At 45.5% G+C, this 13374-nt stretch overlaps 1 protein-coding gene across 1 annotated transcript in view; it reads left to right on the top strand.

Moving 5' to 3' along the window:
- Positions 1-514: 514 nt before the first annotated feature.
- Positions 515-13374, top strand: part of CACNA2D2 (calcium voltage-gated channel auxiliary subunit alpha2delta 2) — a 585144-nt gene continuing 572284 nt past the window's right edge. The window contains exon 1 of the mRNA XM_026657031.2: positions 515-624. Within this exon, the coding sequence (XP_026512816.1) occupies positions 515-624 (110 nt within the window). The remainder of the gene's footprint in view (positions 625-13374) is intronic.

The following is a 13374-nucleotide window of genomic DNA, read 5'->3' as shown; positions in this document are numbered from 1 at the left end:
AGGGAGGGGCTGGAGCAGGGAGATGGGGGAGCTGGTTTGCAGGGGGCACAGGAGGGGTGGATGCATCGGGGGGCGGGGGTTGCAGCGGGGACACAGCCTGGTGGGGTGGGGGACACAGGTAGAGAGCGGGGACGGGCTGCGCTGCTGCGCCCGTTCGAGTCCGGAGCGCTCGGGCCGGGCCGGGCCGGGGCGCGCGGCGGCGGCGGCCGGGGGGAGCATGCGCGACGGCGGGGCTGGGCTGGGCGCGTGCCGCCCGGCGATGGGGGGGCCGGGGGGGAGAAGCGGCGAGGGGGGAGGAGGCTGGGCGCCTCGGCAGCCTATTTGAGGGAAAGGCTCCGTTTGGCTGGGCTCAGTGCTGCTGGCCGCCCCGCTGAGAACGGCCCTGCTCAGCGCACCCGCGGCGGGGGAGGGGGCGCTCGGCCGCCCCGGGAGCGGGAGGAGGAGGAGGAGGAGGAGGGGGGGCAGAGGTTGCTCGCCGCCGCTCGCCCTTCCCCGCTGCATCTTTCATGGCAACATGGCGATGCCGGCGCAGCCCCGCCGCGCGGCTCCCCTCGGCCCGCTCCTGCTGCTCCTGCTGCTGGCCGCCCCCGCCGCCCACGGCTACAGCTTCCCGCAGCACTACACGTGAGTACCGGCCCGGCACCCTGCCTCCGCGCTGCCCCTCGGGGCAAGGCGCGGGAGGGGGGGCTGGCGAGCGCCCGGGTCCGGCACCCTCCCCGCGCCGCCCCGTAGAGAAGCGGCGGGGGTAGGTGCCCGGGTGGCGTGGGCATAGCAGTTCCCCGGGTTTCAAGGAAGATGCCTCCGAAAGTGAGGTGTGGGGAGAGAGAGACGTGTGCTCGGAGGGACAGGTGAAAGTTAATTAACGTAATGACCCCCAGCTCCTCTCTGGCAAACTCTCTAATACACGCAGCGTGCGAAGGGATCGGGGGCAGCAGTGGCGATGGGCTCTGAGTATTGCATTGCACGCCCCTCGGTATTGCAAGTGCGTGACTACCTGGAGTGTGTATGCAGGAGCAAAGATTCCTCTGTATAGGTTATCAGGCGGTGACACTCCAGCAAGTTACTTCTTTTAGGCGGTTCGTTTAGGCAGCCTTATTTTTATTTTCTTCTAATAAGAAGTTTTGAAATCTTTGGTGTGAAATCCTTCCTGTTCCCCGCCCCCCCTCCCCCGTAAGGAAAATAGAAATAGACTGCAAGTTGCTAGAAGACTCAAACTTCACCAATGCTTGAAGGTTTCTGTTTTTTTTCTTTAATACAGTTATCTAAATGTTAATTTTGATTGAGAGGAAGAAACAGAGGTTGCTTTTCTGGTTGACAGGTGCACAGTACAGCATCTGCAATCCAGGAGTGCCCGGTGGAGTTTAGTACAAACTAATAATAGCCTGTGGCTGTGGAACTATCAATCTGAGGATATTTTCCCCCTCTCTGAACTGACACAAATTGATTTTAGTCTGGTGAGACAAAATCAGAAAGCATATGATTTTTTTGGGTGGAGAGAAAGGTGCGGGGGGTGGGGAAGGGTAATAATTCCACATCCTTCCTTTATATTTACTGTTGGAGTTGGGAATTTTTGCGCTCTCACTTGTTCATTCCACAATGTGATAGCTGCCACTGTTTTCCCTTCCTCAAATCCATCCAAAACCTTTCTGGAATGTGTTTTGAGATGCCACCATCTACGTTATGAGACGTTAAGCGTTTGTGCCAGAAAACGGGGAAAGCCAGGCTGTTCAGAGTAAAGGCTGACACTGTGTCCTTACGTTGTGCTTTTCTGAAGGTGGCGAAAGGTCTCAATGACATGGGTTAATAATGGCACTGTCACCCTTAACTTTGTTTTTGCCTCCCCGGATATTTGTTGCTTTGAGTCACAATTTTTGTGGTATTTAAGCATCAGATTTTTATATATATATATTTAGATTTTTGCTCATGCTTTTAAAGAAATATTTGATGAAAGACTTTTTGAAATTAATGTAACTTACTGAAGGGCCAAAATATTTTTGAATGCATGTTTAGACTCGTGTTTAGCTCTTCTAAAAAGGAAGCTTATTAACAGAATTATTTGAATTATTTATTTGGAATCATTATGGTCTATTGTGTTACTATACTAGCACTCCATTCTAAAAGGCATAGTTAGCTGTGTTATTTATTCGGCATCATACCACATCATAGAGATGACTCCACGGCTGTTATGGAGCCCATTGTAATCATACTTCTGAGCCCACATGTTATTGACCTCTGATACTGAGCTGTTGGGATCTTTTTCTGTCAATCTGGCTGTCAAACATGCACACACGTTCCTCAGAATAAAACCTTGAGAGGTGTCTATTGCCGGGGTGTGTGGAATATGCCTGCACTGCACAAATAGCACATTTTTAGGCCCAGATCTTGCAGCTACAACTCATGTGAGTAATTCTTACTCATGTGAGAAGTCCCATTGAAATCAATGGGCCTAATTGTGTTGTTAATCCTTCATCACACTAGTAAGGTTTGTAGGATTGGATCCTTACATTCAGAATCTGGGGGAAGGGTGGGGAGGGAACCCAAAAAACATTGTTGAGATCTTGAAGTGTATCAGACCGTATTATTTTCCAGATATCCATTTTTAATTTAAAGTTAGGGTGTGGTGGGTTTTGTGTGTGTGTGTTAAAAGTTTAAACAAGGATCTTAAATCAGGAGACATGTTTATAGAGTAATATAATTTATTTAAAAAAAAATTGCTTCCCTCTTCCACCCAAATTGATTAAGTAAATATTATTAAATTGCTCCTGTCTGCTATGCTAGGTTTTAGCTCACAGCAATTTTTTTTCTAGACATGTTAAACTCCTGGCAAAACAGTGCTTAGTATAAGGTATGTTTCGTTAACAGCTTCAATAGAATGACAGTGTTACCAGAATGGGCCCAATCCTGTATTGAATCAGTGGGAGTTTGACGTGTGCCAGGAATGCAAAACTGGGCCCAGTAATGACAATATATGGCTCATAAGCTTTTCTAAAGCGGAAGGTTTGGCCCTAAAAGGGGGTTGTGTGAGTGTGTGTGCCTTTGCTGACAGAGGGCAGAAAGCAATTCTGGTTTATGCTGCATCTGAAGAAGAAAAGTATCGGAACTGAGACCTCAGCCTGGCCTCTTATTGCTGTGTTATTTTATTCTCATTATGACCTGTTTTCTGAACCTGGGGGGAAAAAAAGAAGTCATGTGTGAGTATTGGATGATGATGAGGCATGATTGCTGGGCAGTAGGTTAATGCCCTGTAACATGTGGACTGTAATGCCTTATGTACGGTACTCTGGAGCTCTCAGGATTGTAACATCTGTCACTCAAGGAAAGAAATATTTAACAGAAGAAAACTGTTTGTGACAGTTACTGTTACACTCAGACTAAGCCCCTTCTCCTGGCAGTTCTCCTTATTATAAGCCTCCCTCCCCCTCTTGCTGGTCCAGTGATTGAAAAGACTTAATTTAAACCTGTAGCGCAGGTATAATTTTGGAGGATTCCTTTGTTCGAAACTAAATTGGATGCTAAATTCTTCCAATTACAAAACCAATTTTTCTCTTCCATATATCAACAAAGAACAATATTGAGTTTTTATTAGAAACCCTGCTCATCTTTAGAGGTTTTCTTTGTCAGTTGCTTAAGTTGTCTCCCTTTATAGGGTCCTCAAGAATGAGGCTGTTTTTGCAGACTCCCTAGAACTGTTTCATTATGACCTAGGGCAGCATGTGCAATGATTAGAACAGTTTCCTTTTTTGGTGGGACGGGGGGAAAACAGTTAATTTTTTGAAAGTAGGAATTGCTTTCATTGTCTGTGGCGGTTCTGGATATTGGTTTCTGGTTCTGTCCCTGGTAAATAGTCAGTGTTCCATATTTTCTCTCTCCTCCTGGGTAACATGGTTTTAATCATCTTATGCTGAGCTAAGGAAGGCTCAGCTCAGCAGTTGTCCAAAGGGAAATTTCTCATTGAGATTTAGAAAGCAAAATCCCGAATTGAAACAGACCCATTCAAGCAGGCGTGCTGGGTGGTGTCCACTTGACCGACTGATTTTCTTGTTATGGGTGGGCACGTGTGTGTATGTCGTGAATGAGATTAATGGCTCTGGGGGAAAAACAGGCTGCTGGTTGATGCTGATTTTTTTTTCTTTTAAATACTTAAAGGCATCAGCTAGTTGGTGCTGGATTGCAGTGAGATCCCTGCGAAGGCACAACAACTGCTGTATGCTTCCCTGATGGATTCGTCCTGATCATTGTTAGAATATAAAATGCATATTCTCTATAAATGCTGACCACTTAGGGGACTGTTCTCCTGTTGGTGCCTACGCTAAACTCCTGTTAATGGGAATTACACGTGCATAACTGCTGGAGAATAGCCCGTATATAAATTGTTATATAAACCCTGCAAACAGAGCAAGCCCATGCCTCCCTCTGTGAACCTGCCATTTATCACTTGGACTTGAAGAAAGTTGCCATTGGCTAGAGAGCGGTGACCCATTTTCTTGTAGGGTAGCATGTGTGTTCGGAAACATTTTATCCCCCATGGTGAGAGTTGGATGCTTAAGTCTCTTGCTGTGATAGCACATCTTGTTAGTTGTTTGGATGTCAGAGGAGAGGAAGGATGGCCTTTCAGTTGAGGGGCTGGACTGGGATTCAGAGAGGTGGCTTCATTTGCTGGCCCTGCCACAGCCGTTCCTCTGTGAACTTGGGCAGCTGTCAAAAGTGGGCAGTGATGTATATTTTTGGTGAGATTTTTAATTTTAGACACTGCAGGCCTCGTTATCCGGAGCACTGAGAGCTCCATCTGAGGTTGGCGGAAGCTGCAGGTGTTCAGCACCTCTGAAAACCAGACGTTTTTAGGTTGCCTCAAAACTGGCCATTTTGGTAAGTTTGGGCCTTAACCTCCTGATGTGCTTCAGTTCCCCATTCGGAAAACATTCATTTGCTATATTTCTCTCAGATGTTTGAAATCTCCTTTTCTTTCTCTCCCCCTCCTGCCCCTTTTCCCAGACATCCCTTGCTCAGGGCTTGTGTCTGAAACAGCTGCATGTGAGCCCTTGGTCCTGACAGTGAAGCCACTATGGGAACCATGTCAACCAGCATGTCAGAATGTGTGTCGTTTCTGACCTGGCTCAGTGTTTAAGCTCATTCTGCAGGATCCCTCACTAATAGGGCCCATTTTTTTTCTCTTAATGATCCTCTATGTTCTTCATTTTCTCAGTTCTGTTCCCCCTCTCAACCACTTTCAAACGTTCTTTGCCACAGCCACTTTCCCTCTGGCAGAGAGGAGGCCAGGAAGGCAGTTCCCTCTGTACTGCTAAGCATCCCTCAGTATGGGTTGCTCATGGGCAATATGATGATGAGAGGCGTTTCTTGTTTATCTCCAATGGATTAAATGCACCATACTCCCTGCTTACATGAACCCCCTTCATCACGGCGCACCGGCTTGCTTCTTTCAGCCCTGGAAAGATTTGTTTTGTTGTTATTTGTTTTAATTGTTAAGGACTTAGTTCTGGTCTTGAGTGTGTGAGGTTCCCTCTTAAATGAACAGGGACCCTCCTGAGCGCTGGCGGGTAGAATTCATCCCTCTGAATCCACAATTGGGCCTAGTCCAGAGGCTCCATTCTGAGGAAACTGTTATTTCTGTGCAAAACTTCCTTAAAATTCCAATGAAGGTGGTCAGCTGCTGGCTAAATGGGAACCTGGGAGTTTATCCTCAAGCAAGTCTATTGGCTTTTGGGCTTCAAAAGCCAGCAGAGTGCCCTTGAGGGTCTAGTGCTGGAGTGTATATTTACAGTACAACACTGTACATGTACAATAAACAACATAACTTGGACAACAGCTTTGTTTTTAAGTTGAAGAAATAGCCAAGTAGGATGGAGTCTTTTAAAAACTCATTCTCAAGCAAGTACTCCTTGAATTAAATACTCTGCTAGGAAGCACACTGTCGGAACGTTTAAATATATGCTTTCCTAAGAACCCTGGGAAAGCAAAATGTATTTCTTTAGCAAATTTGTTGCCTTTCTTGGTATCTGCAGTGGTTTGTTGTAGAGTTGCTCCTGAGTTCTGGGCTATGCACTTTGGTTTGTTGTTGTAGGGCTATACAGGACTGATAACCTGAATGGCATAGATTTCTTTGGGATGTGGTCATGGAGTTGGAAATGCACTAAACTGTTTGAGGAAAGCACATGGGCAGAATTACTCACCAACTGTAACAACCTCCCTATCATTCTTTTGGTGAGTCCTTATTTCAACAATCTTTTAATGCTGGTCGATATCATTCGAGACTGGAAGATATTAGTCAGATGATAAATATACTGAGCATTTTCCCAGAGTGAAGAATTGGTTCTTTTGTCTCTAATTCAGATGCCTGTTTACACCCACTTTTGCATGCGTGTATCAGTATGTTTAGCCAGATTGGTTGGAGTGAAGGGGGGATTGGGCTGCAGGACAGGAGACCCAGGCATATGAATCTAAATCAGGCCAGGCAAACATGTGGTATGTGGCTTCCACATCCTGTCATGCACTCCATGCAAACCCTGGATCCTTTCCTGCAATTAGGAAAGTAAGCAGCTTCCTCTAAAGCTGCTTCTCAATGAGCTAATGGGGGCACAAGAGACCAATGCATGCTGGACTGTCTCCTGTGGGAGACTCCAGTTCCCAGCATCAACCGAGCTGGGGATTGAAGGGAGTGAGGGATGAGGCCTGATCCTGTCTCTTCTGCATGGTAATGCCCCATGTCAGCAATCAAATTGTTGGCCTGGGCACTTAATGGGGATATAAAACCATCAGTGAAATGTAGCTGACTATGATAAAGCCGTGGGCACTGCAGCCAAAACAGAGTGGAATTTGTGTATATGTAATGAGCCAAATACATTCGTAACTCCAGCAAAGTGAATGGAATTAAACTGAGGATGGATGGGGCCCAATGCATTTCTAGTGTGGATGTTTCTCAAGGTCTGTCAGATTTCTCATGTAGGAGTTAAGGGGGAGAATTTTGGGGAGCTCTCCGCTTCCATTGACTTTTTTATTAACTGGCTGTCATGGAGTTCCACCGTATCCATATCTATTCAAATAAGGAGTCAAACTCTAGCTTTCTGTGGGCTAGATTCCCCTCTCACTAGCAGCAGTGCCGTCTGGGGTGACACCACTGAAATCAGTGACTTCAGATTTACATTGGTGCTGTTGAAATCAGGGTCTGTCTTACTGTCCCCTGCCGCATGGATGACTTTTTTGGGGGAGGAGAGGGTTGTCCATTGTGAACTACCGGATTTTGCCAATTAGCGAGTAAATGAACAAGCATGATAGCGAACCAAGGATAATGCATTTCAAAATGCATGTTAATTTACCTGCCGAGGATTGTCTATCTCTAATTTATTTATGAGCCTTCACAGCATGCTAGTGAATGTTCCGCAGTAAATTTTGTAAAAGTAATGAAGTCTTAGCTGTTCAGGGAAGGCTTATATTTCTAAGAAGTTGCAGGAGTTTGTGCGGGGATGAGAATGGGAGACCGCAGTTTCCATGTGCAAATGATGAGGTGTGCAGCGAAATAAAGCGCAAATTAGTGAGATTACACCGTGCATCAGAGCAAAAATCACTGTGGGGTTAGAAATATAGTTGCAATTTATGCTGGGTGGGAAAGAACACAAATCAAATGCCCTAAAGACTTGGAGTCTCTTATCCATGAATAATAGTTACTCATGTGAGTAGTCTTAAAGTCAGTGGGATTACTCACTCCAGTAAGGGTTATTTCCATGACTAAGGGCTGGAGTATCAAGCCTTGGGGTTGCCTATAAATTGGCTAGATAAAGCTCTGTCTGCTTTTTGTGTGTCATATTGACAGTTGGAGGGCAGGCAGGTGGGACCACGTCAACGTATTGCAGAACAAGTGGGTAAGGTTAGTGGGAAAGGGGATTCTGTTGCATCAGGCAACGTATAATGTTTCAGCTGCATTGGAAGCTCCTGTTCCAATGAACTGCATGTGGTTTTAGGCACTAGCATGCTTGGTTGCGCTGGGCTGGTATGTAGAAGGAAGGGCAGCGTGTAGTGCTAAGCGAGGAGACCATTTAGCTGTACAACGGTTCCTGCTCAAGGTTACCCAGGGAATCCAAGCCCTAAGGGGAGAGTGCTGAGTATGTATCAGCCAGCAATCATCTTGAAGGCCCCCCCAGATGTGAGCTCTGGCAGGAACTAACTGGCCCTCTCGGTTCCCAACATCCCCCAGTTCAGAGCCGACACTCCATGATGCGGCAGGCCTGGCATGGGTTTGCAGTTGCCTCCGCGTACCTGACTTGTTGATGAATAGAAGCATCGTCGGTCCCAGTTTCTTTAGTTCCTTGGCCTTCCTGCACACAAACAGATTAACCCCTTAAACTGTTAAATTGGTGGAAAGAATTGGGAGAGAGTGTGAATCCATCTCCACTCAAGTGACAAACGAGGAAATTATCTATCTATAATATAGACTCGTTACAAATTCCAGAACCGGCCCCCAGAACACTCCTTCAATAGCAAGACACCGATCCCAGGGAGCATTTTATATACACCCCAGCCTGGTACAAGGGGTCTAGAGCCTCTGTTTCTACTCTGAGCGGCTGGTGTCAGCTGCTATGCTCCAGGTGATTTATAAAGCTGTCTCACTTATAACGCTCTCTCTGAATCAATGAGACTCTTGTAGCTAGGTCCTTAGGTTCATAAGCTTTGCATAAATCTCTTCAGAATGGTCAAATGGTCACCTAGTTAGGGGCTTGGTGCAGTGACAGGAAGAGATAAAGTCCCCTGTTCCTAGTTAGGTTTTTTTGCCGCTGTAAAACAGAGACTGAGGAATAAAAAAGTGAAGAAGAAGCTAAGCAGAATACCTAATATACAATTTTATCAGGTGTTGAATGTTCAGCCAAATTCTGGGCTATGTGTGGCTGAGCCTCTTTTACTGCTCTATAATGAACTCAGCAGAGCCAAGAGGAGCCAAAGTACCATTTCCTCATGTCTGGTGTAGCCTTATAAATTAGAGCCATATACTTGAGCATTCACAGCTAATAACATATTTCTTGCGCAAGGGGAATAAAACAATGCACCTGCACTTCCACTGGGGAGTATAAGGCCTGTGTGCTGGCAGGGGCTCTGCAGGGGGACAAGAAGCCCTTTCCCAAGGTAATGGTAAACCTTTTTGCAGCCCGTCATGCATAGCAGGGGAAAAAAGGTTGGAGGAAACTGCATTTAATTATTCAAGGCCTGCAAGCCAAAGAGAGGTCTGTGAGCCTCCAACCAGTTAGAGATGTATCTCAGCTTCAGAGAGGGTTCTGTGCTTTCCCTTCCCACCCAGCCCTTGCTGCAAAACTGGGTATAAAAATCAATGCCTTCCCTCCACATATGTACCTCTCAGTTTTTATTTATTCTCCTTGTTTTGCTTGGGAAATCTTAAAAATTGTAGATCAGTGACCAAGCCAATGACATTGCTCTGCCTGCCATGGAATGACAGCCATTTCAAGAGCACCGGGAGGGAGTGAATGAACATTAGTCCCCCTCCCCAAACACATCATGCATTAGTGGGCTATTTTATTGTTGCAGTTGAACCATCCTGTCTGTGTAGCAGAATTCACCATCTTCAGTCTCCTACAGCAAAAAATAGCCTGGAAGCATGTTATTTGCAGGCGGAGGGCCATCCAAGTGTTTTCAAGGTTTGGGGCCAAATTTATCCTTAGTGCAACTCTGCTAAAGGCAGTGGAGTTAGATCTGGAATGAACTTGGGCTTTTGGCTCCATTTTTAAAGAGGATGGAGGTTGTAGTTTTTTCTGTCTTGATTTTTATCTTGGTGTGAAGGAAAGAAACTCATCTAATTTACATACATTCATGGAGCTTCAATACCTCACCGCTTATTCCTAGGAAGCCTTATCTATCCCCTCTCCACACATGTGACCTGATGTCAGAGATGCCTTGTAGATGTTTTTGACACAAACACCAACTTTCCTCCCCTTGCCCCAAGACTGAATGGAGCACCTCTATGTCATTCTTTTTTACTGTCTCTGTTGGCCTTGGAAATGAGCTGTCTTGACTCAGTTTCTCTTTGGAGAGAAATATAATCAGCTCTGCTTCTTATTCACTATCTTGAGGGGCCTGATGAGGATTTGGGGCAGCGTTCTCACCCCAGTGAGGCAGTGCTTATGGTTAAGGTGGTCCAAGCTGAGGCAGCATTTCTTTTACCTACCTTTCCTTGCTCTCTTAACCAGGCATCCTGCAGGGTGAAATGGAACTGTAATGCCACTCTGTGGCCAGTTGTGAAAGGATGCTTGAGAGCCAAGGTCTGACATAGGGTCTGATTTCACCATCATGCCTGCTTAGATAAATGGTTTCTTTTCCCTCTTCCCTTGCACTGCGCTGTCTTGTACACCATACCGTTCTGACAACCCTGTTTGTACCTCATTTGCCTCAGAAGGTACAATTTTATGTTGTCTGGGATCAGACTGAATACTCCGGCCAATATGCTGTGTGGAGAATTGCCCATGCTGGTGTGTGAGAATTTTTTTTTTTTTTTTTTTTTTTTTTTTCTCCCTCCCCCCTCCTTCCTGACATCTTTCAAAGTAGAGTCTTGCACTGGCGGTTCGAGCTGTTTATGAATGTGATTACATGCACTGAAAGCAGCTTGTTTTTTGCAAGAGCCACTTAATAAATGTCACTTGTTTGGTGGCTTTCAGGCAACTGAGTGTGTGGCCTTCTCATCAGGGAGTGAGCCTTTTATATTGTGTGAGATCATAGTTAAGTGGTGGATGGATGGATGTGCCCATGGCCAGAGTCAATATTTTTTTGTATGATAGGTTGTACAACCTATTGACTTTCTTCCCTAACTGAATTTGCCCATTCATGTAGCCATACCACATAGCATTTGTGACCTCTCGTAAGATAAGCAGAGTTAGACGTAGGCAATACGTGGATGGGAGACCCTTCCCAAAGACAACCAAGGAGGAAGTGGTGTTGATGATTTAGCAAATTGCTTTATCCCTGACTCAGGAGGACAAGTGCGATATCCCAGTGTGGTGTTGGGGAAGGGGAGTTGTGTGTGCCTGAAGGGGTGCTGTCTCAGATATTATTATGGAAACTAAGGCCCTGACTGTACTGGGCCAAGTTATAATTTTGAATAATTTTCATCTGCCTGCTTAAATTCCTGCTCCTGTTTAAGTGGGTGCAGAATGTGTCTTTACTGCCTGGCGCTAAAACTGTTGTATACAGAATGGCAGCTGCATTTTGGGGGTGATATTTATAAGTGTAAAGTTTGAAGTTGTCTAAAGCATTTGAAGGTTGCGAGAGGTGCAATATGACTCAATAAATAAATCCAAATTCAGCAGCCAAAACATGGAATATTCTGAATCATGTATTGAATATTTTTGGCAAATCTTGTGAATGAAGCCAGCGCTGTCCTCATTTGGGTCACAGCAATGAAGCATGTCATTGTCACAGCCTCATTCCTTTTATTCCCACTTTCTCTGCTGTCACTGTACTTGGACTTGGTATTTCAGGATTGATCACTTGTATATATTGTGGTGGTTGTATTAGAGGCCTGAGCCAGTAGTTAATTTTGAACTCTGAGTGTGACCCTGAAGAGTGTGTGCAGATCTTAGCACACACTCTTTGTTGAAAATGCTCAAGTTGCTTGTCCTAGTTATGCTTCTGGAAAATGAGAGTCGTGTGATACCACGGCTTCTGTCAATCCGTGGCTTAGCAGGATGGATATGCCAGGGAAATGCGTTGCAGCTTGACCTTGACTTTGAAAAACCCATGCAAAGACCATTGTGCCAAATTCATCCTTGGCCTTCCTCTACTTGCTTCAATGGAATCCCCCTGGGGGGATAAACTTGGCCTATTTTGTTCTGTGCTAGCTTGTGGCCGTTCCTATTTCCCACCTACTGTTTTTTTTTTTTTTTCAGTATAGATCTTCAGGGGCTCTTGTGATTTGAATGACTTTGGTGAAAGGTGACTGGTTATCAGCCCTGCCTGCAGTAGGCTCTGTTAGTGGCATGGCCAGATCCGCAGTGGAACTGCAGCTATTTACACCAACTAAAGAGTTGATTTATCTGACTCAGTCCTGCCCTTTTGGGTGTGTGGATATTTATATTTTCAGGTCCCATTTCATTTCCCCCACACCCCGCTGAAGTATGAGCACCTAGGTGTCTTTCTCCTCTCGTGTGTGCATCCTTGGTTCCCTCCCCATGCCTAGTTCTCCCCTACATAACACTTCCTTTTAGTGTGTTTGCTATAACGTTTGCACTTCAAAATGAATGACTAGCTCAGGTGAAACAGAGGTATGAGTTGACATGACAAGGTCAGGCAGTAAGTCAATAGCAGATCTAGGAATAGAACTCAGGCCATATAATTCCCAGATATCTGCTCTTCCCAATGGACAAAGCACCTTCTCTTGGAGTCGATGCATCTCGTTCTATATACTGATGTTCTGTGAGTAGAGACGTGGCTAGGAGAGTTTGACCTCTAAGGAAGAATCCCTCTTTCCCTGTCTTGGGGTGGATGGGAATTGTCCTTGTGGAATCCAGACTCTGGGGGCCAGACTCTGGCAAGTGCCTTGGCACCAAAGCGAGGCGCTTAATGTACGCTTGAACAGGGCTGTTTCTCTGAGGAGTTGAGAGAAGAGTTGGAGAAATTGCTGCCAATTGCTCAATGTGCCGTAACATCAGGTGTTTGAAAATTAAAGGGGTGCATTTTGCAGCATAATCCATAGTATGTTTGGTTGCTTGTGCTGTGGAAATTATGGCCAGGCAACTGTCCCAAGAAAGCGCTCTTTTAAAATTACATTTTTGTGCTGACAGTGCACCAGCTTCTGTCTGTCTGTATAAGGCTTGTGTATCTTGTCTCCTAAAGGCAGAGCTAGCTCTTGGGGAAGCCTCAGCACAACTCCTCTCTCATCCCACAAATATTTACCCCTTAGCATGTCTCCCCTGATCTCATTTGAACGTTTCCAACTGGGGGTGGAAGTGTGTGTGTTGGAGAGAGAGAATTCTAGAGGCCATTAGCCTGGGTAATTTACATGCTTCTTGAGCCTGCGCCTGGGGAAATATATTTCACAGGTAATTTCAAATCTCGTGGCGTGTGGAAGAAGTCATTATTCTAAATAGAAAGGGGTTGATGATGTCATAAGACCCATCAAGAGTGCCACATTAAAAACTGGTTTTGTCTTCTAGGAAAAAAAATATACAAAAAAAAAATCTCTAAATATTCTCTGCACAAGCTTTTTGTTTGCCTGCAAACAAGAATTTTGATTTCATAAATGAGTATTGGCATCGAAAACAAAAAAGTGAATTATCTTTGGTTCCCCGGTTTCTAGCGTGCGTGCGTGCGTGCGTGCGTGTGTGTGTGTGTGTGTGTGTGTGTGTGTGTGTGTGTGTGTGTGTG

Source organism: Terrapene carolina, unplaced genomic scaffold, assembly GCF_002925995.2.
Source record: "Terrapene carolina triunguis isolate 2854851 unplaced genomic scaffold, T_m_triunguis-2.0 Scaffold235, whole genome shotgun sequence".
In the NCBI taxonomy this organism is placed as follows: Eukaryota; Metazoa; Chordata; order Testudines; family Emydidae; genus Terrapene; species Terrapene triunguis.
This window is presented reverse-complemented; position numbering and strand designations above follow the sequence as displayed.